A 12,863-nucleotide genomic window follows, 5' to 3' on the forward strand; every position below is an offset into this window, starting at 1 on the left:
ATAGGGAGTCGGTGGGGTGGGTGAGGTCTGGGAGTGGGGGAACTTGAGCGAGTTTGAATGTGCATGTATTTGTCTTTGTCTTGTGTCTTGAGGACCCCCTCGAAAACGAGATGCTGCATCTCAAGGGGTTATCCTCCAAACAATACATTTCAAAATTTCAAAAATCCTGGGTGTAACATTGTTTGGCTGGAATAGTGTAGGGCTCGTTCCGAGCCACCATGTTTGTTTCCCACGTCCAGAGCCAGGGCTGTGTGCAAACACTGGAGTGGGATTAGAGCTGTGTGCAAACACTGGAGTGGGTTTTGAGCTGTGTGCAAACACTGGAGTGGGTTTGGAGCTGTGTGCAAACACTGGAGTGGGTTTTGAGCTGTGTGCAAACAAACACTGGAGTGGGTTTTGAGCTGTGTGCAAACACTGGAGTGGGTTTTGAGCTGTGTGCAAACAAACACTGGAGTGGGTTTGGAGCTGTGTGCAAACACTGGAGTGGGTTTTGAGCTGTGTGCAAACACTGGAGTGGGTTTTGAGCTGTGTGCAAACAAACACTGGAGTGGGTTTGGAGCTGTGTGCAAACACTGGAGTGGGTTTAGAGCTGTGTGCAAACACTGGAGTGGGTTTTGAGCGCACAGGCGCTGAACAGACAGCAGGAGGACTGTGAGGAGTTGTTAGCGGAATTTGATACTGGACAAGAATCAAAGTATACTCAAGTCACCCAGGTTTGTCCAAACAAGGAATAGTATGCTGTCAGTGTACTTGACATGCTGATCAAGTATACTCTACGAATCCCGCTTCAGCACAATGCACAGTACCTCAGTGTTGGGTTGTCTCTGCTGGACCTAATCTAGTTCTGATCGGGCCCTGATTGTGTCCTAATCTGACCCTGATCTGGTTCACATGAGGTCCCCTGTAGAGTATCTATCTGGACCCCCCCGATGCAGGGAGCGAGGTTTACAGGGATGGGAAAAGGGATAAGGAAGTTGGTTTACAGGGATGGGAAAGGGATAAGGAAGTTGTTGTTGGCTCGTTTCTCGTTCGTCTGCTGGTCCTTATCAATCCCATCATGCCTAGGGGCGATGAGCCAGACGAGAGGCGTCTTCCTGTCCCCAGTGTGGCTTCTGTTCCCGACCTCCTCAGCAGTGACGTGGGGCAAAATCTTTTAAAGCCCCTCGGAAAAAAAACACCCCACCCCATCACAAACAGGTTTCACTCTAAGAATCACTGCTGTCATTTTCAAGGTCCTATGGGTAGTCCTGAAACACTCCCCCCCACACACACACATGTTCTCTCTCTCACACACACACACACACACACACACAGTCTCTCACACACACATACACACTCACTGTCTTTCTCACACACACACTCTCACACACACACACACACACACACACACACACACACACACACATGGTCTCTCTCTCACACACACACACACACATACACGGTCTCTCTCACACACACAAACACACAAAATCTCTCTCACACACACGCACCACACACACACACACACACACACACACAGGGTCTCACACACACGCACCACACACACACACACACACACACACACACACACACACACACACACACACACAGGGTCTCACACACACACAGGGTCTCACACACACGCACCACACACGCACCACACACACACACACACACACACACACACACACAGGGTCTCACACACACGCACCACACACACACACACACAAGATGTTCTCTGTTCCGTTGTGTTTTATGTCAGGCGTGTGTCTGTCCTTGGCTGTCCTCTTCTCCCTCTGCTTGGGGATCTGGCGGGCATGTTTTTATTTTGCTTTCTCAAACGGACAGGTTCATGATTTAATATGTATGGCAGAAGTTTCAAGGACTCCAGGAGTGCATCTAAACAGTCTGAGAGCTTACGTTAAAATGACAAGAATCTGTCTGTCTGTCTGATTTTAAGATATGATGTTGCAGTTTAAAGTTTTAATCCTCAGGACGCTGTTTAAGCCCATAACCTTGTTTAATTCTACAGTAGTAGAGTAGAGGACAGAAGTAATTCATAGTTTTATGCAGGTTTTGATGTAACACCTCTCACATACTTTCATTTGCATATAAATAACTTATTTTTAACATTAAACCCTACTCTACTGAGGATTGCGGACACCTCCTCTGTAGTCTGGATAGTGCAGACACCTCCTCCCCATCCTCTCTGTAGTCTGGATAGTAGACACCTCCTCCCCATCCTCTGTGTAGTCTGGATAGTGTGGACACCTCCTCCCCATCCTCTGTGTAGTCTGGATAGTAGACATCTCCTCCCCATCCTCTGTGTAGTCTGCAGGGTAAGGTCTCCTCCTCCTCCTCTTGTCGTAGGCTGTTAGTATCTGGCAGCATGTTGCTGGGCCAAGGCCCACTCTTTTGTACTGAGGACAGTCGAGTGTGTCAGCACTCCAACATACTGTCGCACACGTTCCCAGTCCTATTCTATCCGTGATCCCAGAGGCCTGGGATTCCTGCTCTTCCCAGAGTGAGTGTGTGTGTGTGTGTGTGTGTCTGGCCGTAGGCCGCTCAGCCACTGCGTGCTCCTCTGCACAGGGGATAGTCCTGCCACCAAACCCCCAGGGACACATTCCTCCTTCTGTTCTGCCCGTGGTGTGGAGGTCTGGGATGCCTGTCCCGGAGGGAGGCTGACGGATGGGCCTCGCTCCTGGGAGGCTTGGGAGCGTTGGGAGCGCTGTCTGATCCACCTGGCAGGCCGGGAATGCCGCTAACCAGGCAGGGCAGCTTCGGGGCACCGCGGAGGGGGAGAGACGGAAAATCCAATCGCTCAACCCACGTCTGTGAGTGTGTGTGTGTGTGTGTGTGTGTCGACAAGCTCCAGATGGTGGAGTCCTCAGACAAGCAGAAAACACACACACTCTTACACACACCCGATAGCTCACAGCAAGGATGATATTACATCCTGGGAGAGGGGAGGTGACATGTAACCATGCCAGTACCCAACCCCCCCCTCCCCCCGCTGGTGCCTAATCTAGGGGGGTGGGGGTGTGTGGGGTTGGGGGTGGGGGTGTGTGGGGTTGGGGTGGGGGTGGGGTTGGGGTGGGGGAGGATGGGGTATTTTAAGCTCAGACTGTCTGTAGTTGGTGTTGTTTATGAGTGGACATGTGATAAGGTAAGATACACGCAGATGCACAGCAGATACCCACGAGGCTCTGCCAGGAACCAGCAGTCACGGAATATTTACACCTCTCTGCAATGTGCTGAGCGGTCCTGAGCGGGTCCGGCCCGGCGCTGGGCCTCATGCGGGTCCAACTCAGCTGCTGTCTGAGGGCTCTGGGGCATAGAGACAGTGACTGTGGAGGGGTTTAATGTCTGTACCATTCCCTGAAGGTTGAAGTCTTTTACACCCCTGCACATGGTGATCAAGTTTATACATGCTGCGCCTTGCTATGGCCCCATCTCCCTCCCTCTCCCTCTCTCTCTCTCTCTCCCTCTCTCTCTCTCCCTCTCTCTCTCTGTCTCAGCCTTTCAAGAGTGTTTCCTTTCAACCTCATCCCAGTCGGCCTCATACAGCCTTAACTTAATTAGCCTGAATTCATTTCCACGGCACAGTGAGAATTTGCTGTCAAATTTTATGGATGTTCATTATTGTGTTGAATTACAGTACACTAAAAGATTTAACACATGTAACTTTGATAGACGTGTATTGCAAACCAGTGTTACAGAAAGTCAGTGTTATCATCAAGGAAGGAAGGAAATCAACCAAAAAAATGTATATCCCTATATGCGTAATTAAACCGGTTCTTCCCCTCTTCCTCCCCTTGATTGTGTCCCTATATGTGTTATTAAACCGGTTCTTCCCCGCTTCCTCCCCTTGGTTGTTGTGTGGTCCCCAGGCCTGCGTGAGAAGTGTGTGGACTGCGTGGTGTTCGAGACGCTGGTCCCCAAGGCCATGATGCAGCACTATATCAGCCTGCTGCTCAAGCACCGGCGCATCGTGCTGTCGGGCCCCAGCGGCACGGGCAAGTCCTACCTGGCCTCCCGCCTCACAGAGTACCTGGTGGAGCGCAGCGGGCGCGAGCCCTCGGACGGCATCTCCATCACCTTCAACATGCACCGACAGTCATGCAAGGTACGCCGGCACTCGCCGCAGGTCTATGTGTGTGGAGCACGGCAACAACACACAGACATTGGAACACTATCACAGACCGGCAGAATCTATCCACTGTCATTGCAGTCCTATCCAAATCACTCACAACGCCAAGCCATCCAACATAGCAATATAACATATAACATTGACAAAAGTCAGAAATAACTATATATAAATATATACTGGAAGGGCCATATTTTGCATTAATTGATTTTATTACAGTGTACTTGCAGACATGTGCTCCTATGAAAAGTATATTACATTTCTTAAGAGATGGAGTATTACATACGTAGTTCCTAAGGACACTTCATTTAAAGTGGGGCCAGGGGAGTTCAAGTTTAATGTCACTGGCTCAGGTTTTGTTGGAGAACTTGACTTCCTCTTCCCCTTCTGTCACCAGGATCTGCAGCTCTACTTGTCTAACCTGGCCAATCAGATTGACCGGGAGACCAGCACGGCAGAGATCCCATTGGTCGTCATCCTGGATGACGTGCACGACGCCGCTTCGATCAGTGAGCTGGTCAACGGTGCCCTGACCTGCAAATATCACAAATGGTGAGGAGCACTGGCCACAAATAGACGGAGATGTTTGCATGGTGCTCTCACTCTCTGAGGCCTGTGAACAAATATAGCAGTATGCACAGCCAAAACTGTACGTGTCTGTGTGCACAGGCCATAAAAATGATTTACTACAAGTAAAAAAAAAAGGGGGAATGTCTGCAAAAGCTTTTTTAGGATCTGTGGACCAGGTTCTGTGCAAAGATCAACTGTGAGGTTGACTAAAACTGTGAGGTGTAGACTAAAACTAATTTGCAGTTAATCTCAATGGGAGCTTAAGTTTGCTCTTCACTCCCTATGATTTGACTGTAGTGACTCTCTCTGCTACATAAAGACAGTCAGTGTGTTTTTCCATGTCCTTTCCAGCCCATACATCATCGGAACGACGAACCAGCCTGTGAAGATGACCCCAAATCACGGACTTCATCTCAGCTTCAGGTGGAGGAATTAACTACGTTCACCTTAAACAACTAAACACCTAAACCCATTACTCCTAAAGAGGATGCCGTAGAAACTAAACCTGACACACAACTTCATGATTTGACAACTCTCAGTAATACATGACTGGCATTTCAGCCTGTAATCCTTTATTCCAATCATTAAGCAATGGCCTTAGCAGCCAAGGTGCCAGTCAGTTAACAGGACAGCAGCTCTGTGGTGTCTGCGAGGAGGATCACTTTCTCTTCACTATCTGCTGGGAATCTCATCAGTCACCGAGCTGCTGTGGGCTCCACAGAGACATCACAGAGCATAGAGCATTAGTGGGCTCAAGTGCATGTCACCAGTGCAGTGTTTAATAGTGTTTGTTTAGTAGTGTTTGTTTAGTAGTGTTTGTTCAGTAGTGTTCAGTAGTGTTTGTTTAATTAGTGAGTTTTCAGTGTTCAGTAGTGTTTAGTAGTGTTTGTTTAGTAGTGTTCATTTAGTAGTGTTCATTTAGTAGTGTTCAGTGTTCAGTAGTGTTTGTTTAGTGAGTGTTCAGTGTTCAGTAGTGTTTGTTTAGTGAGTGTTCATTTAGTGAGTGTTCAGTGTTCAGTAGTGTTCATTTAGTGAGTGTTCAGTGTTCAGTAGTGTTTGTTTAGTGAGTGTTCATTTAGTGAGTGTTCAGTGTTCAGTAGTGTTTGTTTAGTGAGTGTTCAGTGTTCAGTCGTGTTTGTTTAATTAGTGTTCAGTGTTTCCACGCTTTCTCTCAACATGGCGGGCGGGGGGCATTGATATTCCATATCCCATATTCTTGTGCGATCCCTGCAGTGACCATGTTACTCTCACAATATACAATGCCGTATTCGGTTGGGCCAATGCCTAATGCACACGCAGAATACCTAGTCTCACAATATACAACGCTGTACTCGGTAGGGCTATAGCTTAATACACACGCAGAATACCTAGGTAGGCTGTCGCAGCCAGTAGGCCAGGCCCTTAAAGTCAAAGCTGCTTCTTTGTATCCGTAGAGCCATTACTTTTACGACATCACTCATCATAGCTACCTAATACTTTAAAGAAGCTAACTCAAATTAGCTTGCAGTTTTTCTAACCATACACAGTTGTTTACAATTACATTTCCATTTAGATATTTTAATGGAAATAGAAAAGTAACTTACAGTTTCTCACTACAGAAGTTATAGTGTAGTTATAGCTATACTTCCTCACTATCGCTAAATACAGATACATTGGTGGTCTGACGTCTCACTGCTTTCCTCCCAGGATGGTGACCTTCTCCAACAACGTGGAGCCGGCTAACGGCTTCCTGGTGCGCTACCTGCACAGGAAGCTGGTGGAGGCAGAGGAGCCGCGGAGCCTGGCCAACGAGGACCTCCTGCGGGTGCTGGACTGGGTGCCCAAGCTCTGGTACCACCTCCACGCCTTCCTGGAGAAACACAGCACCTCCGACTTCCTCATCGGTAGGCCGCCGTCGCCACCACCGCCGCAAGTTTTTTTTTTTTTTTTGAGTGTTCAGTGTTTAGTAGTGTGTGTTTAGTTAGTGTTCAGTGTTCAGTAGTGTGTGTTTAGTGAGTGTTCAGTAGTGTGTGTTTAGTTAGTGTTCAGAGATGTGGGTTTAGCCAGTGGAGGGTCGAGTGGGTGTGCTTGGTGTGATGGGGGGGTGGGAAGAGGGAGGGTGTCTTTCAGGTTACTCAAATTAAGACCCTAGAATATACATGATTGTGTAATTGACGGAGAACACACATGTACAGAGAGAGAGAGTGAGGGAGAGAGAGGGAGAGAGAGGAAGAGAGAGAGAGAGATATGATGAAAAAGCCCAAGAGGGTTCAGTGTTCGTGTAAATTAAGATCCACCCTCTTAGCTTCCTACGCCCCCCCTCAGACAGAGCTGGTGATCATGTGATCATACCAGTGTCATGTTCCGTGCAAGGGCTTGTGTTGCTCTCACTTCCCATCCACTTCCCACAGACTTCCGGCATGTTTTTCATTTTTCCTTAAGTTAACTCCTGGGCATTTCTTTGCCCAAGTCTGCAGTGATATGATACTCTGTGTGAGGACTACATACTGTATGTTGAAGTGTTCATACTTCCTGTGTGCGTGTGTGTGTGTGTGCGCGTGTGTGTGTGTGTGTGTGTGTACAGGGCCTTGCTTCTTCTTGTCCTGTCCCGTCACCGTTGACGAGTTCCGCACCTGGTTCATTGACCTGTGGAACCACTCCATCATCCCCTACCTTCAGGAGGGATCCAAAGATGGCATCAAGGTAACTCTCTCCAAAACCTTTACTGCACACCTGTGATGCTACTAAACATTATCTGTCATGACATTGTGAATAACTCTGTGTGTGTGTGTGTGTGTGTGTGTGTGTGTGTGCCTGTGTGTGTTTTAGGTCCACGGACAGAAGGCCGCATGGGAGGACCCCGTGGAGTGGGTGAGGGGGACGCTGCCCTGGCCGTCAGCTCAGCAGGACCAGGCCAAACTCGTCCACCTGCCGGCCCCCACCTTGGGCCCCGGTAGCCCTGGGCAACCAATAGAAGAGCGCCCGCACAAGGAGACTCCGCCCAGCGGCACAGAGTCCGACCCGCTGGTGAGTCACCAGCCACACCCCAGCTATCGTCAGCCCTGTCACACACACACATCACACCCCAGCTATCGTCAGCCCTGTCACACACACACATCACACCCCAGCCCTCACACACACATCACACCCCAGCTATCGTCAGCCCTGTCACACACACATCACAGCCCAGTCCTCACACACACCCCAGCTATCATCAGCCCTCTCACACACACATCACACCCCAGCTATCGTCAGCCCTCACACACACACATCACACCCCAGATATCGTGAGTCCTCTCACACACATCACACCCCAGCTATCGTCAGCCCTGTCACACACATCACAGCCCAGTCCTCACACACACACACCCAAGCTATCGTCAGCCCTCTCACACACACATCACACCCCAGCTATCGTCAGCCCTCACACACACACATCACCCCCACTAGTAGGTGTTTGAGTGTTTGTACTATATTCACTCTACTAGTAGTTACACTAGTTCTAGTAGTAGTTACTAATATACAAGTACTAGTGTTGTGAGTGTTTGAGGTTGTGTCTCCTTTAAGTTTTATCATTGCAGAATCTGTCACTAATGTCCTCTCTTCTCACTCCTCCCCTCTAACTCCACTCCTCCCCTCTCACTCCTCTCCTCTCCACTCCTCTCCTCTTCTCTCCCCTCTCACTCCACTCCTCTCCTCTCCTCTCCTCTCGTCTCACTCCTCTCCTCTCCCTCCTCTCTCACAGATGGCCATGCTGCTCAAGCTTCAAGAGGCAGCCAACTACATCGAGTCTCCTGAGAAGGAGCTGGACCACAAGCTCCCAATTCTCTGAGCTCCTCACAGTGAACTGAGTGGGCAGGTCTGGGCCAGGCGTGGGCAGGATGTGATCCAGACTCGGGTCGCTTAAAGATGCAGTCCGCGATTCAGTTTTGCAAAAGGTTGTTAATATTTGTGCTCCACAGCCAATCAAATTACACCCCTCCCTTCCATGCTCCTGAAGCACCATGTTGACTGGCTGGGATTGTGTATGGCTCTGGCCGTGCCACAGTGTTTGTTTACCATTGACAGACAGAGGACCGTGAGCAGCAATTTGCTGAATTTGACAAAAAGTTTATGGGTTTACGATCGCGGACTGCACCTTTAATACACAGACCTGGAATCGGCTCAGTCAGCGGCTCACCTCTCACGGTCCCGGGCAGCACCGGGCTCTGGCTCTGATCCGGCACGGACCCGGGCCTCGTCTGGCACGGATCGCCTGCCATCTGAACTATACGGGCCTGTAAAATGAACTCTTTTAAAGTCGTCATCCTGTGTCTTTCAATACTCTAGTATTGTACTGTGCTATCAAGACATATGAATCCCATTTGCTTATTTACTCTCTAACAGATCACTCCCACCTCTCTTGCTTTCCCTTGTTTTCAACCATGCCGAGCATCAGTATATGTTTACATTAAACGAAGCTATAGATATGATACTGTACTACCTATTCTCGCTGTCCGCCGCCATCATCCCTGGGCATGTTATTTCGGTTGCGCTGTAGTGTAACACACCTGGTCAGTGAGAAACTGTCATTCCTGTTCTAGTGCTGCCCTCATCAACTCAAGGAAACCGGTGCTACTTGCCTCATCGTCACTACACACACCAGAGGCCCTCCCTGCTCAAGAGGGGACGGAGCAAACAGTTCAAACCAATAGCAAAAACCCAGCACAGCGACGCCTGTGATCCTTTAGTCAATCTCAAAGCCAGAGCGCTCCACACCAACAAACCCGTTTCCTGCGAGTTCTGTTCACTGCTTCTATTAGATGAAACATGTAACTGTTTGTATTTTTTTCTTTTGGCTGACAGTCCGGTTCTTGTTAAACAAATGTCCGCCCCCAGGCCAAGTCTTCAACATATATGCAGATTTCTGATTATTCAGATCCTACTCAATCAGGTCACCATGTTTGATCTGGTGCTCAAACTATCAAAATGCCTTAAGACATCCACTAATCGTCTAGTGTAGTTCTGAGGGAGTGGGACAGGAAGAAGGCATTGGTGCAGATGTCTGCAGAAGGAAAAGTGTGTGTGCGCGTGTGTGGAGCAGAGAGCGGCTGTCCCCCCGAGAGGACAGTGTGTTTTAAATTTGCACAGTGCAGTGAAGAGTGAATGTCAAAGGAAGGACAGTCCCCAGGCGTGACCTGTAGGCTCACGTATGTCCTGCAGGGGGCAGTAAAGCTGACTATGTTCTCATTTCTTGCTGAATTCCAAGCTCTTATTCAACAAAGACACTTGTAATTGTCCAGTCAGTACTGGTAAAATCAGCAAGGCATTGAAAAGGTATGGGAGCCAACTATAGAGAAGTTAAAAAAAACTCTGTAACTAAGAATATTACCCTGTTTTTCTTTTAAATGAGTTTAACTCGAAAATAATTCTCTTTGAATGTTAATAAAAGAGCTTAGTGCAGTATATAGAGGCACAGAGATAAGCCAGTAGCCATGTGTTTTACGTCACTGTAGTCACATAGTGGAGGTACAGCTTAAGGTTCAGTGATCTCGTCAGACAAGTAGGATAACTCAGGCTTTTATTTATACACACTCTCGCATTCGTAGCAGTCAAACCACTCCAGTTAAACGGTGCAATTTTCTTCTAATGACAAACCAAATACTCAGACCACGTTCCTGCATACTGACTGTAATACAACTGAGTGTAGGTATGCATAAGTAGATTTAGAGACGCATAAAACACTTGCTATAGAGGTTGGCGGTAGACCACTGTAGGTGACTGGTGCTATGAGATGCTCGTCTGAGACGATTCTACCGATGAAAGCCATCCAGCCTTCGTGAACGTAACGATGCATAACCCAAGGACACGTGTCACATCAAATCATCCATTCTTAATATCGTCACCTCATGAGCCCACCACACCCTTCAGAGATATGAGTTTTGAAGTGCAGTGACACCAGACATATCTCAGTTCAACACAAAGACACATTTGTTTGTCTTTTCTCGACTCCACTGGGCTTATGGCAGTGGGACGCGGCTGGAGCTTCAGTTGTAGACACTGGTGTTTCTTGTCTTTGTACAGTGCAGTGACCACACAATGTAAGCAGGAAACTGAATCAGGTTCTAAAGCTACTAGATGCCATTGATATGTAATGATACCTGATTGAGTTCCCCTATAATACGCAGTTGCATTGCATGCGATAGATAACAGTGGGGTTTACACACAGACTGCGTGGGTCAAAGGTCAAAGGTCATATGAGAAAACAGTACTTGGTTAAAGTGCATGTTAAGTTGAACTCATAGCTAGGCAGACCACAACCAAGGAAATGATTTAAAAAACTTATTGTTTAAAATAGTCCTTCCTTTTATAAACTATTATAGGTTTTGTACCTCTACATGACTACCACTGTTTAACCTGTCTGTGATTGAATGTCAGATTGCTTGCTTCATTTATAACAGCAGAATAAAGGATGCCATGTTTGTTAAAAGTTGAAAAACTAACACATCACATCATACAAGCTAGTTCAATAAGTTACAAAAGATTATGAAAAGTCATTTTTACAGAGTGAACCTTTTATACTTTTGGTTGTTTCCTCAGCTAACAACTAAGATCCTTATCCGATTACTTTGAGAACGACTGCTTCAGAGGTCGATGGCTTTTGCTACGGTTAGCACAGATGCACATAAATGTGTAGTGATGTTTCAGTATTCTTAAGGTGAACAGATGAGATTACAGGCGTGTGGGCGTGTGGGCTCAGACCTCGTGATGATGAAGATGCTGACCTTCCTCAGCCTCTACTTCCTGCCACCCCCACCCCCCTCCCCCTTATTCTTGTGTACAGAGTGTTGGTACCAAAATCCATCCTGTCCCGTCCTCATTTCTCTCTCTCTCTCTCTCTCTCTCTCTCTCTCTCTCTCTCTCTCTCTCTGGGTGTCGTGCTTGTTCTCTGTAATGGATGTGCTGTATTGTGCTGGGACATTTTCACCTTAGAGGACTATACAGCAACTTCTACTGGCGTAGGAAAACACATGTATCCCCCCCCGACCCCCGCAGATCAAACTCAATTACTGTGGTTTGTGAGGCGTGGGGGTGATGTTTGCTCTCTTTTGGTTGTCTTTTGTTTTTTACTTTTTACTTTTTTTTTCTTTTGTATTAATTTGGACGGCGCGTGGGATAGATGTTTCTGCCAAATGACTAAATGTAAAAAACAAAAAATGTATTTGCCATGGTGGAGGCTCGCTTCCCGTCAGTGGGGCTTCTGAGGCCTATTTGAAAGTAACCATGACAACAGCAGGACTAGCCCAGCGCCCCAAACTCGCTAGTAAGCTATGGTGTGATCCAGTGTCAGCTGAGGGAGGCTGTTTGGGTTAAACCCTCAGGTCTCACTCCGCAGGGGTGAATGGGGAGTGACCTCCACTGGAAGATGTTAAGAGTGAGCTGTAGATTCAGCTGACTGGTTCTCAGCAAGAAAGAGGCTTTTTCTATATCCTCTCCCCTTCTTTTCACTGCCGTTAAAGAAAGAGATGTTTTGAATGATTTACCGAAATTTGACAAGTAACAGTGTATTGAAAGAATATACTTCTTAAACCCTGAGAATTGTTTATGTTCTCCTCAATACATACCACTACGGGTTGCTGGATAGTCACCTACATCATGTAAAGCTTGTTACTGAGTCAATATGAAGTAAATAAATGAAGTAAATAAATAAATAAATAAATAAAGGTTCAGTGATGGTATATCTGATGTGACTTACAGTGTGCAATGAAAGGTGTGCGTTACATCGCTACATGTTGTGAATGCATGTCACCTTGGTGTGGAACTAAGACTTATGGGTAGCATTAGTAGGGAGGGATTTTCAAAGGAATGCATTTGATGAAATTCATATTTTTGCTTTTACAGGTATTCCTCTCCTCATGTGAAATCCTTTTTAAAATTCCATTTCGATTTTGTACAGGACATCATAATTGTAAACATTGTAAATAGTTCTGCATTTGCGACAACAATCATAAACATGACATCAACAAAAACTATGTGTGGAAAGGTAGAAAAAAAACGTTTTCTTCAGTTCTTTGACAGAAGAGAACATGTAGGCATGCCTGTACACCTGTCTAACATTATCCATTTGTCTTAATAAAACCATGTCATTCTTTGAGAGAGTTTTTCTTCATTTTAGTGTTTTGCAGTGATTCTCCATGGAAGATCA

General features: G+C 47.1%; 1 protein-coding gene across 1 annotated transcript in view; it reads left to right on the forward strand.

Moving 5' to 3' along the window:
• The window catches only part of nav1b (neuron navigator 1b), a 62,855-nt gene extending 50,043 nt beyond the window's left edge, over positions 1-12,812 (forward strand). Inside the window, exons 23-29 of the mRNA XM_042707823.1 lie at positions 3,873-4,108; positions 4,527-4,681; positions 5,051-5,122; positions 6,386-6,582; positions 7,263-7,381; positions 7,508-7,705; positions 8,424-12,812. Of these exons, the coding sequence (XP_042563757.1) occupies positions 3,873-4,108; positions 4,527-4,681; positions 5,051-5,122; positions 6,386-6,582; positions 7,263-7,381; positions 7,508-7,705; positions 8,424-8,510 (1,064 nt within the window). The 3' untranslated portion in view covers positions 8,511-12,812. The remainder of the gene's footprint in view (positions 1-3,872; positions 4,109-4,526; positions 4,682-5,050; positions 5,123-6,385; positions 6,583-7,262; positions 7,382-7,507; positions 7,706-8,423) is intronic.
• The last annotated feature ends 51 nt before the right edge of the window (positions 12,813-12,863 follow it).

Source organism: Clupea harengus, chromosome 5 (genome assembly GCF_900700415.2).
Source record: "Clupea harengus chromosome 5, Ch_v2.0.2, whole genome shotgun sequence".
NCBI classification, from domain to species: domain Eukaryota; kingdom Metazoa; phylum Chordata; class Actinopteri; order Clupeiformes; family Clupeidae; genus Clupea; species Clupea harengus.